General features: G+C 32.3%; 1 protein-coding gene across 1 annotated transcript in view; it reads left to right on the top strand.

Moving 5' to 3' along the window:
• The window catches only part of LOC126744388 (leucine-zipper-like transcriptional regulator 1), a 126,619-nt gene that overhangs the window by 93,000 nt on the left and 15,779 nt on the right, over nt 1–17,840 (top strand). Inside the window, exons 8-11 of the mRNA XM_050451771.1 lie at nt 5,489–5,727; nt 8,645–8,804; nt 15,105–15,381; nt 15,435–15,650. Of these exons, the coding sequence (XP_050307728.1) occupies nt 5,489–5,727; nt 8,645–8,804; nt 15,105–15,381; nt 15,435–15,650 (892 nt within the window). The remainder of the gene's footprint in view (nt 1–5,488; nt 5,728–8,644; nt 8,805–15,104; nt 15,382–15,434; nt 15,651–17,840) is intronic.

The raw sequence follows: 17,840 nt of genomic DNA, 5'->3' as shown, positions 1-17,840 counted from the left end.
ACCTGATTTAGCTCCGCTTGATTCTTTTTTATGGGGTTACTTAAAAGAAAGAATGTACAAAACTTAAATAAAATATTTATAAAAACTCAAACATATTGATGCTGAAACGATCAGTAACTTATTTTTATGACAGATTAACTTTCTGTCAAACAGCTGACGGTATTAACTTTAAACATATGCTTTCGAAAATATTGTTAAGTATACACGAACTGGTTTCAAATACTTGATTTATACAACGTGTCCCAGATAAGGAGGGCCAGTACAGGGATCTCCGTAACCATGAGAGATAGAAAGTTCGTTAAGTGGGAAGAATTTAGCGGCGTTGAGTGCTTAATAACAGGCCGCTTTGAAAACTAAACAATTCCGAATAGTTCCGGAATTATCCGAAAAAAAAATATATTGTCTGCCGAGCTTATTACAAAAGATTTTTGAAAATAAATGATAGTTTCTCATAGCCTCTTTTTTCCCTCTTTAAGATGTCGTTATTTCATTTTAGATCTGACGTTTCGCTTTCGGTCCACCGTCATCAACTTTTTTTTTCAAATACGGACCTGGATTTTCAGTATTAAATATTTAAAGTGCTTTTAATTCGGAATTTAACGGTGTTCATCACAAGTTGTGGCTCAATCATGTCTTAGACCTTGTTTAAGCATTATTAAATATCTTCGATGCCTCAGAAGAAAGTACACTTTAGAAACAAAATGATCGTCATAGAGACATGGTTTTTCATGTTTTCGTACCTAAAATATTTAGAATAATAATAATGTTAAAAAAATCAATCTAAGGCCTACTCAACGCAACTAATTTATTGCTGGCTAATCAATCAATTTAGCAACGTTAACAAACAATAACAATACACAACATGAGTATAAACAATAACAATAAATAACCAAAAAAAGCTAATAAAAAAGTCTACGTCGGTAGTAGATGGTCAAAAAGAATTCCTTCATTTTCTAAGCATAAATAGTATCTTATCTATCAGTAGTACATGACGAAGTACATTGTCACTTAAAATTGTTTTGTAACCCTCTTTTCGAAGAATTCCCTCTATTCTAATTAGATCGCCCACTGCAGATCCCCGAAACAACCCCACACCATCACCGAACCACCACCGTGTTTAACTGAGGCCACCGTACAGTTCTCAGCGACCCTTTCATCGGCATAACGGCGAACAAAAACTCGCCTTTGTTCCAAAAACCTCGAATTTCGACTCGTCACTCCAGAGAACTTTCTTCCGGTCATCAACGGTCCATTCTTTGTGTGATTGGGCCCACTCAAGTCTTTTTTTCTTATTAACATCCTTCAGTAGCGGTTTTGATACAGCTAAACGTCCTTTAAGACCAGCATTATAATGTCGCCGTTTTAGTGTCGAAACACTGACCGCTTTTTTACGCTCCTTGTTGATTTTTGCTGTGATTTCAGTTGCGTCTATTGCGTTTGCTTGTAATTATAATATTTAAATCCTCCTTTGAACTTGTTGCCTTTGGCCTTCCCGATCGAGGTTTTTTGCTAATAGTCCCTTCTCTGCTGAATTTCCTAACATTATAATAGACAGTCCGCCCTGGAATTCCCAAATCCGTCGAAATTTGACGGTTAGTCTTGCAAGCCTTATGAAGTCCAGTGATAATATCTTTTGTTTCTACCGATAACTCTTTTGTTTTAGCCATTTTAAAGAATATTGAAAAACCAGCAAAGAAACGGTGACAATCGTCAATAAGCAAGCGAAATTATTTACCGATGTTACACAAAATCAATTCTTGAAGACTAAACACCTTTAAAGGTTTCAAATTTCATCAGAAACGAGCTCTAAACAGATTAGTTTTTTAGAAGAAGTGCATATTTTCACTACATTGTTTGTTATTTGCAAGACTATTTTTAAATACTCAGTGTTTTTCAACGAACCATAGTTGATAGGTATGCTGTTTAAGCATATATGCAATTTACAAAAGAGATACAATCTAAATATAGGTATAAAGATAAGATTTTTGTATCTAATTTAAAATATTAAAAAGAATACATGTGGGCAAATACTTTTGAGCGGTAGTGTATGCATGAATTTATGAAATGAGTAATATGCGGTATTATAAATATACAACAGAGCAATATAAGCTCCAAGTTTAAATTATCACGACCAATTGCTTTTGACTTAAGTTTTCCTAAAATTTTCATAACGGTATTTTGTGACTGAACATTAAACTTAAATGAATTGTGCGTTAGACTATTGGTACGGTAATCATTAAGAAGCCCTGTGTCGATGTTAAGTGGCTTGACAGAAATATTGGAAAATGTGAATTTGCGTCATTCAAGTTTTTTGATAAATTCGCAGGTAATGTAGAGTTTTGGACTTTTCCTTGGTATTACTATGTTTTAGCTCATGGTTAAGAAAAGCCTTTTTTTCAGCATGAATAGCAGAAGTAGTATAATTTCTAATTTGTTTGTAATACGACCAGTGATCATTATTTTTTGTCTGTCGAAACCTATTTAAAGCTTTATTTCGTAGTTTAATCATTAACAAAACCAAACAGGAACATCTGTTGTGTTTCAATAAGATGGTGCGCCTCCCCATTTTGCACGTCCTGTTCGAAACTATCTGGATACTATATTTCCAGACATATGGATTGGTAGAAGAGGACTTTTTGATTGGCCAGCAAGATCTCCCGATCTAACACCTTTAGATTTTTTTGCTATGGGGAAATTTCAAGTCCAAAGTTTATGTAACCAAGCCCGTAAACATTAAGGAGTTGAAAACCAGAATAAGTCACGAGTGTAGATTAATTTCTCCGGAAGTTTTAAGAAACCTTCAAAACGAATCTCAAGTACGTTTAGTGTATTGCCAAATAGTAAATGGGATACATTTTGAATACTTATAAAAGAAAAAAAACTTGTTTTTCTTGAAAACCAGATGTTGCAATTATCTTGGAAATCGTCATAAAAAAACTGAAATTTTTCTGTTTTGTATAAGTCGATATGTTCTTTAGACATATCGGCACGCAATAAAAAGTTATTTTTAAAAAAATTATATCTTTATACAGTGGCGAAGCGTACGAGTAGACAAGGTAGACACTGTCTACCCAAAATTATCCAGTTATTTGTCATTAATTTATCACGTAATTATTTCAAGTAACTGCTGAATTAAAATTTAAAAAAAATTAAAACAGGACGTAGTCGCTCTCCTTACTATTATGATACAGTATCTAAACATGATTAATCCGAAGGCGCCCCGATGAAAGTAAAAATGCAGGGCTGACACTCAATTAATGTATACGAGCCCCGGAAGACACATTGATATTTGTCTCCGAATTTCCTAAATTCGGAGCATCTAATCGAACCAAAAACGCAGGCGACAGAGCTCCGGCCGCATCAGAATTCAGCCTATTACGTATGCGAAATTTACTCGCGGGAAAGACATTCGAGCTTTTGTCTATCGAAGTCGACCAGCTATTTTATTATGCTATTTAAGGTTATTGTTTACGGACACGCTTGATCTGGTCGGCTACAATAGATCCTCAGTTTTGTTTTGTTTTGATGAATCTGAAATGAAAAATTTTGATGAAACTGAATTTTGATGAATTGCATTTGGCATTTAGTGCGGGCGCGTACTATAGTAATTTAATAATTAGTAGTATTTTTATTTTTGGGTGTATAGAAATTTAGAAAAGTTTTTTTAGTGGATATTTTAGTGGTTATTTATGAACGACTCTTCGATATTAGCAATTGTATTTTAGTTGTGTATTTTGTAAGTAGTAATTATTTTTATGCTATCTATTATTATTTTTTTCTGTTTTATATTACTGCATAATTTTTCTCTCTGAGTTAATATTTCATGTGCTTTCATTCCCTATTTCATTAAAGTGAATAATATTGAATACACATTTTTTTCTAATTAATGATTTTTATTGTTTGTCTACCCGAAAAAAAAGTTCACGCTTCGCCACTGTCTTATATTGTGTAAGTTTAGTTTAATATTAAATAGTAAATGGAAATTTTAAACATTTGTTTAAAAACTTTTTAATCAAAACAGATTTTATAATTTATAATTTTTTTTTTATTACTTTAATTATCTTGAAAACGGTTAATCACATAAACTTGACATTTTGCAGCTATGTATAATTTGATAAATTCTTTCAAAATACTCAATAAAAAATTAGGGCTGATATTTAAAAAAAAAAGTCGATTACCTGATATCTTGGGACACACTGTATAACTTTGTTTTCAACAAAAAAGAGCGCAACTAAAAATATTAATCGAGGTCCGAGGATTTTTTTGAGAAAAAAAAAGTATATAATAATAATAATAATACATCGTTTATTTGCCCAATTTACAATAAAATATTATATAGGCAAAAAGGAGGCTAAAGGCAATTTAAAAAAGATTCGTGTTTAAACTCCCTCATTAAATAAGTTATAATTTCCTTTTTGTTTCTTTTGTTGCATCCAAAATATATGACTAGGTATCCCCCAACAAGTGCCAAACATCCAATAAGCTTTAACATACCCAATACATACATATTTAATAAACGCGACGATCGCCAGATATACCCATTCTACTGCAATAAATATTTTTTGTATTTATGTTTAAATATGCTTGTTGATACATTTTTAAAGTCCTCCGGAATCTGGTTGTAAATTAAATAAATATTATAAGAAAATGACCGCTGATAAAATATAGTGGTATGCAAAGGCGGAGAAATGAGACCTCTATGCCGGAGATTCAAAGAATGTACGTCAGTTCTATAGCGTATTTTATTTAATAGATACGATGGGCGATTTAAAGTTATTACTTGGTGAAATACGGTAGCAGCATGCAAATTTCTACGATCCTCCATAGAAACCCATTTGGTTTGTCGTAGCATGTAACTTACAGGATCTCCACGACGAATGCCGTAAATTAATCGCAAGCATGACTTTTGCACTCGCTGAATTCGACCTTTGTCGATAGAGTCTAAGCATGGACCATATACGACGTCGGCAAAATTAAAATGACTCAAAACCAGAGCGTCCCATAAGGTAATTTTTTGAGATATTGAAAGCAGGTGTCTATGCGGAAACAGTTGTTTTAAATTACAATAAGCAGATTGAATGCACTTACTTATATGCTGTTTATACCTCATATTGGTGTCAATGTGAAGTCCCAAATTGCGGGAACAAGTAGAATGCAAAAGCTTGTTTGAGGAAGCCTCCAAAGCCATACTCTGATGCAATACTTCGCGATTTTTGCCGAAAATCAAGAAGGTAGATTTAGATGAGTTTATTTGCAGATTGTGTTTTTCTGAAAAATCTATTAAGGCTTTTAGATCATCGTTTATTTTCTTGGCAGCTATTTCTTTACTTTCAGGAAAAAAAGAAAAGTAGAATTGCGTGTCATCAGCATATAAATGAGCACTGCAATATTTTAAACAACTGGTGAGATTACTAGTATAAATATGAACTACTGAATTTATTCCAAGTTATAGACTCACACTATATGTAATTATATTACTTATTTGTAGATTTCAATTTGCAAGCTATCCAAAATGCACTCTGCACGAGGACTATGGCAATTTATTAACGAAAACTGAATGTCATCGATATTATGACATTCGGTTTTGTGTGGGGGAAAATGAAGAAATGATATTTGCCCACGTTCCAATGGTGGCAGCTAGATCAGCTTATTTGAGAGAGAAAGTGAGAGAGGCTAAGGTAGCTATGGAAGAAAGGATAGCTAAATTGTTTAGAGATAATAATAAAAGTAAGTAGTAAAAGCAAGTTAGGCTTAAAATAAACAAAAATATCATTTACCGGGTGACGCAGGAAAAAGGGAACACTTAATAACTTTTTTATTTTTTAAGATAAAAACACTAAATTTGGTATATCGATAGAATAGTTATAAAAGCATATTTTGACATATTCAGTTGTTTTACGTCATTTCTGGTTTATTAGAAAGTGACACTAACTTGTTTATTTTAAATAGGACACTTAGTATATTATTACGTATTTTGATAGAAAATAATATTCTAAGAATAATGATACCGGATTTGCTACTTTCTGTCTTATAATCATAGAACAAATTAACTTTTTAAATTTTAAATGGCACCCTACCATGAATGCGTTGAAGAATGTAATTTTTAATCAAGTAATCACGGATAAATATTATTCATTGTATTTTAATACTTACTACACTATATATAATGAATTTTACACGCCTATTTAAAATTTCCGAACCAGTATTTTTGGCATTTATTTTATTTATTTATTTATAGCACGTTATTGGGAAAAAATCACTTTTAAAATGCAGTTTTTCCCAATAATTTTATCTGATTATCTTTTAAATCGGTTTATAAATAAACGCATTGGTAGAAGAAAACTAAATCACAAAAATGAACGCATTTAATAATTAGTCATAACTAAGTCAATAAAAATATCACAGATGGCTTTGATTTATTCAATAACAGGGAGCTTTGTAATGACACGCATGTCTATTTTTTTTTTCAAACAACACGTCATATTTTTTTATACGTTATATTACTATTTGAGATTAAAAAAACAAATTTTTTAATGAAACATTTTTTTACAATATAACGACCGCCGTTTACAGTTTTGTGAAATAATATCCGAACTAATTTCAAATAATCCCAACTTTCTTTTAAATGTTTGGTTCTCAGACCAATGTTTATTTTTTCTCAATGGCACTGTCAATCGTCATAATTGTCGGTCTGTTACAATTCGAATCCAAGGATCTACCATGAGGTTCACACTCAACACCCTTAAAAATTAAACGTTTGGGTTGGTATTTTTGGTGATCACATAATTAGACAATTTTTCTTGCCAGGAAATTTAAATGGAGATATGTACTTTAACCTTTTGGAGAAGACCGTTAACCCAGCATTGATTGAAATTATGAAAAACGACCAACGCTACCATGAAGAAAATGCGAGATTTCAGCAAGACGGGGCTCCTTCCCATTATGCATTTATTACCAGTACAACAGTTTCTGGATGAAACGTTTCCTGGTAAATGGATGGAGAGAAGGGATGCTATCGAATGGCCCGCGAGATTTATTGCCTCACCCGATTTATCTCCTCTTGATTTTTTTTGTGGGGCATATGAAATCGAAAATGTATGGCACCCAACCTGAATCGTTATCAGATTTACGGAACCGCATCATTCATGAATGCCAACAAATAACACCCAATATTCTTCACAATGTCCGGGAACACTTTGAACAGTTAGTGTACTATTGTATGGAGGTAAACGGCGGTTATTTTTGATATTTTATGAGATAATGCGTAAGTACTAATGAATAAAATTAAATTAGATTTCCCTGGAACCCGCAACTCAAATTTAAAAAATCAAAGCGTTATTGTAAAGAAAATTGAATACCCTTTCAAAAGATGTATCACAACATACCCCGACCCTTTTAAAAAATAAGGGTGAATGTCGCCCCCGCTAAGGGGTTAAAAATTTAACAAAAAACAAAATTTATTTTGTAAATCAAGAACTAGCGCTAAAAGTATTAAACAATGGTATTATTTCAAAATCTTTGACAAGCTGTCATACTGCGAAAACTCAAGTTAGAAGAATCACTTGACCGTGGGGGTCAAGTCCTATTTAAGATTTTGAGGGTGGTTACAACCCTCGCCAAAGGGTTGATGTTAAGGGATTGAAAGTATTAAAAAAACTTGTTCTCCTAAAATCAATAATCGACGAGCCCGAGCATTTTGTAAAAATTTTTTAAAAAGGGGCTCCAAACTTCATACATTCGTACGAGAATGCATAATGTGATGGCTGAGAATGTGCTTACACGAAAGCGGTGTATCTAAGCTGTCCCTAAAGTACGTTGAAAGGGTTGTATCGTGTGTGGTTGTATAGGGTTTGTTCAATGAGAGTGGAGGTAAGGAAGACTCCTTTCCGCGCTTTCCAAATGAAGTGACATGTACGCAAATTTAACCACTGGGTTCGCAAAGTAGGCATTTCGGTGCTGTTTCATAGCAGTATTCTAACCTCGTAATTAATATTACAGATTTGCAAACAATAGCACTATTAACTGTCAAAAATTGGATCGAGCCAATCAGAGTGAGGTACACTTCTGATCAACAGCGCTGATGTGGCTACTTTTTAAAAATAGCTATCGTTCATTTTTGGGTACGCACGTTTAGTATACAGATTAGTCTTCTTGGATTTGCTGAGCTGTTGCCCTCATTTGCCGGGCGCCCTCAGGTCTGCTCATGATAGGCTTTCTTGCGTTAATCAGTTGAGACAAGAAATGCATTATTTTTCTAGTTCCCCCACCAACATTTTCCTGTGGATCCGCCTCTGAATGTACTCGTATACTATAAAGTATACGTATTTTTTTTTGTTTTGCATAACGGAAATGTGCTTCCAGTCTACAAAATAAACGATCGAACTATATTTTCTGAACTAACCAGTTCGCTTGTTCTAATCTTGCTATATGGTGTGGACTTGTTGCTCTTTAAGGATGTAAAGTCTTATGTAGGAGGTATTATGTATTGTAGAAATAATGATAAAAATAATTAACATAATATTCGTTCTGTGTAAAATAGATGTGTCTTTGAATTTGATATTTTTTTGTAACTTTTAATTAAAAATTATCTTTTAAAATAAGTATTGTATTATTTTAAGTTTAATTTTTACTATTTTATTTTTAGTTAATCATGTTAATGTAAGTCACTATATGGAAGTTTTTCTACCTCATGCTAACAGCGATGCTTTTAAAATGGTACTAGACTATATTTATACTGATCGCATTGATCCCTCGAAGTATGTGACTAAGGGTGGCCCTGATCAAGAAAAAACTATTCTCATAAGGTATGCTTATAGTTTTTGATTTTTGATTTTGAAAATTTACAGTTATCTTAATTATGTGGTAATTCAACACTATTCATAAATATTCAGTTATCAAGAAGACGTTATGTTACTATGGAATAGTAATACACACCCATATTCTTATTATTAAATTATACCAGTCAAATATCGGTAATTCCGTAGTTTGGCAGGTTTGGTTAAAATCGGCTTATTTCAGTAATATTTTTTGTTAAATTATCTCATTTTAAGGTTAAACGTAAATTGAAAGTGGCATAAAAAACTTTTTGGAAGTATTTAGGTTATTATCAGCTTTTGGAATTAAAGGCTCGTATGTACAACTCCCGACAGTGAAAAGTTTCACGAAGATCTGAGATACAAGTACCTAGCGTACAATACGGCAACGCCGCGTGCTCGAAACTCTGTTTGAAACGCATATTCCCACCCCACCAGACAACAGTTTCTTTTCTTGTTATGGATATTATTTTAAGAAGTAGATTCTTATAGGGAGCGGTAATAGTATAGTAGAATGGAATTAAAGTTTTGTTTTTAGAAAAATTAGGCTCTTTTAACCCTATCCAAAAAAAAATCGAAACTATTTTGAATATTTTTTTTAATAATAAAAAAAACTGACATTATGCCAAATTTGCATTTAGATTTTTCTATTTTGATTGCAAAACCTCTTATTCGCTTGATGTTTTTTTAATCAGTTTGTAGGAAAAATATTCTCCTTCAATCCTATTAAAAAAATTATAACTACTCGTATTTGATTTGATAAACTTTTTACTTAGCGAAAATCAGCACCGTCCAATGGTTTTTATCACAAATATTAAGTATCCCTCTGAGACGCCACTTAAAATGAATCTAATTAAGTGAGAATTAGGATTATGTACAGGGTGGTGCGATTTCGACTGTTTTAACAGAAAACTCGTATTTTCCGAACAGATAGAAAAAAATTGACTTATATGTCATGAGCTCAAATTTTGTAAAAAAAAATTAAGGTTATCAAAATTTTACTATGTCAAACTGTTTGGCCGCTAGGGGGCGTTTCTTGAATTTGGTCGATTTCGGTAATTAGCCATAACTTTTTTGCTATTAAAGATAATCGACTCCTGAAAACACTTTCTCAAAGTAATTTTTAATCGTAAATATTTTTATTTTATTATATTTTTATACAGGATGTTTCATAAAGTTGATATTCCAAAAAAAAAATTTTTTCTTATGGAACACATATTATTTTTTTATAAATTCTTAAAGCCCTTGAGATCCTCTTTTCAAAAATATATAACACCATATATCTCATTTTAGCTGTTTCCGATATTACATTGTCACTTTTCCATTTTCCAAGTCTTTTAAGTTTTATAGAAGTAGGCTTTGGTAAAAAACGGAACATGTCATATGTGACAGCCAGATAGAAAATTGTTTATTTCTCCTGTCAGTAACATATTTGCATTTGCTGTATTAAGAGCTATATACTGCTCAAATATTTAGAGCACTATAAAGACATTTTAAAAAAAATTATGAAAATTACGAAAAAGTTGACATGTTAAAGTGCTATTTTCTGTCTAATGAAAATTCCGAGGCAGCCAGTGAATTATATTTAAATACCTTTCCTGAACGTCGTCAACCAGATAAAAGAATATTTCCAGTGTTAAAATTAAATCTTGTGAAGCACGGAAGTTTTAAAAAGCCAAGGCCCAAAACTTATGCTGTTGATGTTGAAGCTGAAATTCAGGAACTTAATAAAATAGGTGAGGTTTTAGATCATCCTAACAAGCCTCATCGAGCAGTAGCAGAGGAAATAGGTGTTGAGAAAACCAGAGTTTTAAAAACGCTTAAAAAGCACAGATTTAAACCCTACAGGGTTAGGAAAGTTTATTACCTTCAGGATGGTGACTTTCGGAGAAGAATTGCATTTTGTGATTGGTATGTCAATAAGTGCAGATTGGACGAGAACTTCTATAATAACATTATTTGGACAGATGAAAGCCGAATAGACACTTCAGGTATAATTCCTATTACTGGACTACAGAAAACCCACATGTTGTAGTACGTGCGAATAGACAGGGACGGCTGGGCTTCAATATTTGGGTTGCAATTTTTCGAGGTAGATTTTTGGGTCCTCATTTTTTTAATGAAATTTTGACTGCCCAAGATTATGTAAATATTTTACAAATATATGTTGCACCATTTTTGGAAAATTTACCATTAGCGAGAGTTCGAAACACATATTATCAGCAAGATGGTTGTCCTTCGCACAACGCACGAATTACGATATTTTACCACGATATTTAATTACTGATTTTTTAAATCATGAATTTCGGGATCATTGGATTGGTACGAGGGGACCTATATTGTGGCCTGCTAGGTCTTGCGACCTAACGCCGTTAGATTTTTTTTTATGGGGGAGATTGAAGGATTTAGTTTTTAAAGGAAGAACTATCGAAACACGGGAAGACTTGCAAGTAGCGACTAGGCAAGCTTTTTGTGCTATTAGACCTCTTGAGCTTATAAACGCTTGTAAATCAGTTAGAAAAAGGTGTTTATTCTGTACTCGAGAAGGAGGTGTTCAGTTTGAACAAAATATGGTTCTAGTTTGTAATATTAGTTTATCATTATTATTAAACTCTGTAAATATGCCTAGAAATTATTGTTAATAACTTAATTTTTTTTATAATATGTCGAAAAATATTAAGTTAATAATATAAGTAAAGTAAATTTTTCCATAGCCTACTTCTATAAAAATTAAAAGACTTGGAAAATGGAAAAATGACAATGTAATATCGAAAATATCGGGAACAGCTAAAATGAGATATATGGTGTTATATCTCATATTTTTGAAAAGAGGATTTCAAGGGCTTTAAGAATTTATAAAAAAATAATATGTGTTCTATAAGAAAAAAATTTTTTTTTGGAATATCAACTTTATGAAACACCCTGTATAAAAATATATAACATAAAAATATTTATCATTAAAAAGTACTTAAAGTGTTTTCAGAAGTCAATTATTTTTACTAGCAAAAAAGTTATGGCTAATTACCGAAATCGACCAAATTTAAGAAACGCTCCCTAGCGGCCAAACAGTTTGACATAACTTTGATAACTTTAAATTTTTTTTTACAAAATTTGAGCTCATGACATCTAATTCAATTTTTTTCTATCTGTTCAATTAATACGAGTTTTCTGTTAAAACAGTCGAAATCGCACCACCCTGTACATATGCTAATAATGACTAAAGTTTTTTCATTTAAACTTAAACGCCTTGTAGCAAAAGAATGAAGCCGTTGCGAACATGTTCATACGAACTTTTGTTTATAAAATAACCTGACGAGCATATCATTTAGTAACTCGATACAGGGTGTCACATAAATAATGGTAAATATCTTAATAGCAGATTCCTTTTGAAAAAAAAGTGAGGTTAAGTTAAATTTTCCTAGCCCAAAAGTCAAATACAAGCAAGAAACAGGGTGATAAACTTAATACATTTTTTTTAGAATTTTTTTAATATTGTTCGTTTTTATAACAAAATTTGAAAAAGGGTTTTGTCTTTATATGGCAAATCTTAAATTTATTTTTTTTTAAATAATGTCCTAGAGGGCGCCATCAGCAACATTTTGATTTTTTTTTTAATTACGTAACTGTTTTAGGCTTGGCATAATTTAATTTATTATTTAAAATATGTATTGTGTAACCAGTTTTGCTTAAAACCGGTTCCCCCAAAAATCTCACTACGAATAACTCTTTTCGAGATATTCACATTTAAGTTTCCAATTCACTCAATAAAAACGGCATTCATAAACTATTTAAATTGCTTTATTACACTTGACACGCGATTGAATAATACAATTACAAATTATGACACTTGACACACGACTGAATAATACAAATATTGTCCAGTAAATGATCGATATGATCTCCATACATTTAAAATTCTTTTACTGAAAGATCGTCGAATCTTAGGAAATAATTGCTCATTTCGAAATGAGTCAGCAGCAGTTAAAATTTTTACCATTAATTTCGTGTATCCCCATATTCAAAAATCCAATGGATTAAAGTCTTTACTTCATGCGGGCCAAGATATTCGACTTCCACGTGATACGCAATAAGTAATAATAAATAACAATGACCGACAGAACTAACAATAAGAATGCAATAAAAGGTAATAGATCACATTACTAAGTGTTTGTTTTTGATTTTTCATAACTACTCATCAAGGTAACTGACAAGAACAGAAGCCCTAACAGTGACAATGACATTTATAATAATTCATCTTGTCAAGCATCGCCTACTTAATAAATATTTTGGCCTGAAATAGGAAAATTAAATTTTATAAGTGTCGAGAAAACGAGGTATAAAAATTTAAATTTCTAACATGAAGTCCTATGACCTTAAAATGGTTCAAGTTAAAGCAAAACGACTTTTATATTTTTACCTTAGAATATCAAGACCTATCCTAAGTCGCACACCTTAATTGATGGTTAACTTAGCTAACAGTGTGGTCCTTGAGCTAAGAATTATACATAGTAGTAGTGGATAAGCCTAATAATTATTTTAAGGAATGTAAATGCCGTTTTGTTTTAACTTGAACCGTTTTGAGGTTACACGCTTCAAAATATTAAAAACGTTAGTTTTTAGACGTCATTTTCTTTAAAACTTCGGTTTTCAAAAATTAAGCAGCGATGCATATGAAATTAAAACCCTTTCTAATGAGATACGGACCCTATTTTCAGGGAACAAATTTGGGGATGACGCCCCCTTTTAATGAATTAAAGATTGTGTTAAACTTTTGACATAAAAAATTGTCCCCAACCCCCACAAACTTGATGAATGTTTTGATTTTGAAGAAAAATTCTTTCCCTCCCTGTAATGCCTTGCGGGAAGTTTTTGATGTGCCACCCTATATATTCGACACGTGAGTTTTTAATAGATTATTCGATATTTCTGACCTTTTTTTATACCTGAAAATTCTCGAACGATGTTGCGACATTATTTTTATGGACGAAAAGACTTGACAATCGACAATTTTGGGCTGAGTAAAAGTTTATCGTCCGATACGATCCTAAATATGTTTGTCAGAGACTCCGAAGTTGACGATTCTCAGATGCTTGTGATTGGATGTCTTTGAATAGTCCTTGAGTAATTTGGCAAATAGAGGGCAATCTGACAGGAGATCAGTACAGGACCATTCTCGAAAATATGTTGCTGCCGTCCGTTGACGTCTTCTGTCCAATGGGTTTAAAATAATTTATGACAAGTCACCTCACGTGTTATCAGAGAATGGATTGGGCGACAAGAAAATATGCAGATGCAACTGGACAAACTACTAGATATTTTATGTCATATCCATTTTGCTTTTTTTATATTTTTCATATCCATTAGTATTTTTTGAATTTGAATTAAAACTAAAAAATTAACAATTTTTTAAATAAAGTATAACTTTTGCCAGTCTGCTTTTAAAATATCAAAACATTTATTAAATATTCAGATCTTACATATTTTTTTTTCTAAAAATGTTTTTTTACCTTAAGAAGTGAGGTAAGGTGAATAAGTTGGCTTATTTTGTTAATCTAGGTAAAGACAATAAACAAATGTCAAAAACTTTCAGTATATAATTGTAGGTATCGGATTCTAAAGTAATTTTATGTCGTAAAAATATAGGTGTTATTAACATAAAACAAATGTATTAAATTTAAAATAAGGAAAATAGCGCTTCCGGTCAAATCCCACTCTTTAATTCTCACAAGTTTAATTTTTCTATCACAAATCATTTGGATTTACTCGGAGGTCAGTAGTTTTATTGTCACCCAGTATAATATATCATTTTGAGCTGTTCAACTGATTTAATTTATGTATTACCTATTTCACAAAGATACAAAATTTTCCATTATTATTGACATAAAAAAATAATAGCAATGATTTATAAGTTGCACTATTAAATTTTGAAAACTCTATTTAAAAAATAGAGCGATATTTTTGACGTTAAAATTCGCTTAAACGCCTACCACAAAAATTAATTTATTCTAACAGAGATACGGCCGTTTGGTGAGGACAAGTGAGCCTCAAAAGTAAGGCGTGCATCTCGGCGCGGCGTTGCCGGTGTTGGCACATGAATCCATTCTCACAAAAAGGCCCGAAACTGACGGGGCCTGTACACAAAAATTGATGCTTGTTGAAAAAAATAGTTAATTGCCCCGCCGCTTTTCATTTATATCTACTTATGATAAGTGTGAGGGAAATTATATCCTATAATCTAAATAGAAAGGATATATATAAAACCGTTTTTTATTGCTAAGCCTTTATTTTTAGAATCATGGACGTTTATCAACTGGCTGAAGAGTTTGAGATGACCAGATTAGAATTTCTGTGCGTGCAATTCTTAAATACAACAATCTGCCTGAATAATATTGTTGAGGCTTTAAAAAATGCAGATAAATTAAATTTGGAGTTCATTAAGGAGCAGTGTCTTCGATTTATAGTAAAAGAGACCAATTTTAATCATATTATCATGAGCCCCGAGTTTGAAACTCTAGATAGCAGGTTGATGGTTCAAATTATTAGAAGAAAGCAATTGCCTCCACCCAAGGTATCATAAATATAAAATATATAAATATTGGCACTTTGAATGATTCTTTTTAGGCTGCTCATGAGACCACATTTGATCTCTCCATAAGTTCTTTAGAAAATGACATGAGAAACTTCCTTATGAACACAGGCAAGGAATTTTGCGATGTGGATCTTATATTGGAAGACCATATTATCCCGGCCCATAAAGCTATTTTGGTTGCTAGATCGGGTTATTTTGAAGCCAGATTTAGGTCATCGATGCCTAACGATACCGACAAGAGGGTAAATGTACGTATAATTTACTTTTACGAATCGTCTTTAATATCTTGAAACTCTTTAAAAAAAAATTTAAAAGAAAATAATTGCTTTTATTGCTTATTCGAACTCGAAATGTCTGGTCGATATCCAGCAACCAAAATCGAGAACGCAGCTTATGTCGTTTGCCAGCGGCGTATTTATAGTCGGCGCCCATTATTTAATCAATATAATTCCAAAAGAGTTTTAATAATTTTTTGTCTAGATATTAACAATGGATAACTAAATCGGTTTATAGTGGGTTTAAACCGCGACAAACTAAGGAAATTAATTAAAGGGTTAACTTCCAGGGAAAAGGATTTTATTTAAACTTTTTTCTGTCATATATATTAAATATCTAAATCGATCTGAGATGGTTGCAAACCTCTACAAACGAAAGTTTTTTTATTTAAAATTATTGAATAAGATGCTATAAATGGTTATAACTGCCAAAGAATATGGATAATGTTGTTATTTCAATATGTAAGGTCAAAATAATATAAATAGTATCTATCGGGCTCAACGTGTTTTCATTTCGTTACTGTAATATTTTTTGCTGAGCTTAGGATTCTGTATTTTTAATCTCTGGTTAGTGGCCTTCTACCAATAGTGGTTATTAAGCAAATATGTGTCGCCTTTAAAAATTATATTTTGTTTAATGTAGTAGTCTCGCGGAGCTCATTGTATAATCATCATTATATTTTCTAATTTAATATTTTCTTAAATAAATAACTTTATTAAACTATTTTTTGTCTTGTCATTGCATTCTGAATCCTGCTGATTCTAACAGGTTATGGGCCCAGAAGCGAAAGACACTTTATTTTTTTACGTTTTGAGTTTGTTTAGTCGTGTCGTCATCGTAAAAAAATATATAATGGTGAGTAACGAAAGCATGATAATCGGTTCGTCGACTGATAAACTTAAAGGGCGTGAAAGTTATTCAGTATGGAAGTTTCAAATGAGTGCGTTATTAAAGTTAGACGGACTTTGGGATTGTATTACCGGACAATGGGCTGCAGATGTTGATAGTGCGACAAAAATTCGACGTGAGGAGAAAGCTTTGTCCAAAATAGTTCTTTCCCTTTACAAGTCAACGTTTCCGCATGTAATGCAAGCTGAAAATGCTAAAGATGTATGGAGTGCACTTGAAAAAGCGTTTGAAGATAAAGGCTTGCGTAAAAGATTAAGACTACTAAGAAGTTTGTGTTCAAAAAAATTTGAAAACTTTAGTACGATGGAAGAGTATGTCAATGAAGTTATGGCCCTTTCTCAACAACTTATATCTATTGGTAAACCTCTAGATGATGAATTTTTAGGAGTTGTATATATAATGTTGCAGGGACTCACTGAAGAATATGAGCCGATGGTTATGGCCCTTGAAAATTCGGGTGTTGATATAAATCGGACTCTGTCAAGAGAAAATTACTTCAAGACAAAAAGTGGCAGAATTGCAAATTAAGCGGTGATAATGCTTTAGCTGCCAGGAAATACAAAAAACCTCCATAATGCTGGAGCTGCAAACAAAAGGGACATTATAAAAATCAATGTCCTGCTCAAAATAAAAAGGATTCAGTCCATGACAAATCCTCAAATCCTAGCAAAAATAGGGATAATCGGGGAGGAAAAAGTGTTTTATTTGCTGCTGCTCTGGGTGTTAATATGAAAGGATCGGCATGGTATGTTAACAGTGGTGCGTCCTCTTATATGACAAGAAATCGTAGTTTGCTGAAGGACATTACTGATTTGCACTCAGGACAGGAAATTATAGTTGCAAATTACTCTAAGCTTTGTGTCCATGAAAACGGCAACAGTGTTGGAAAACTTGGGGTAGATGGCAGGGAAATGTACATTGTAGAAGTAAAGTATGCTCCAGATCTTTCTGTTAATGTTTTATCTGTCAAATCTATTGTTTCAAAAGGATACTGTGTTTATGACCTCAAGGGGTGCAAAATTGTTGATCAGGAAAGTGAAGAACCGGTGGCTACGGCAACAAATGTTGATGGCATATATAAACTGGATGTAATTCCAGATTATGTCAACGTGGCAAGTATCTCAAATACATAGATGCTGTGATGCATAGAAGATTAGGCCATCTTAACCATTATAGCATGAAACTGCTATAAAATGGGTTGGCAGCAGGTATTTCTTATTCAGAAAAAGAAATACCTGCTAGTTCCGGAATAC

Source organism: Anthonomus grandis, chromosome 14 (genome assembly GCF_022605725.1).
Source record: "Anthonomus grandis grandis chromosome 14, icAntGran1.3, whole genome shotgun sequence".
Lineage (NCBI taxonomy): Eukaryota > Metazoa > Arthropoda > Insecta > Coleoptera > Curculionidae > Anthonomus > Anthonomus grandis.
This window is presented reverse-complemented; position numbering and strand designations above follow the sequence as displayed.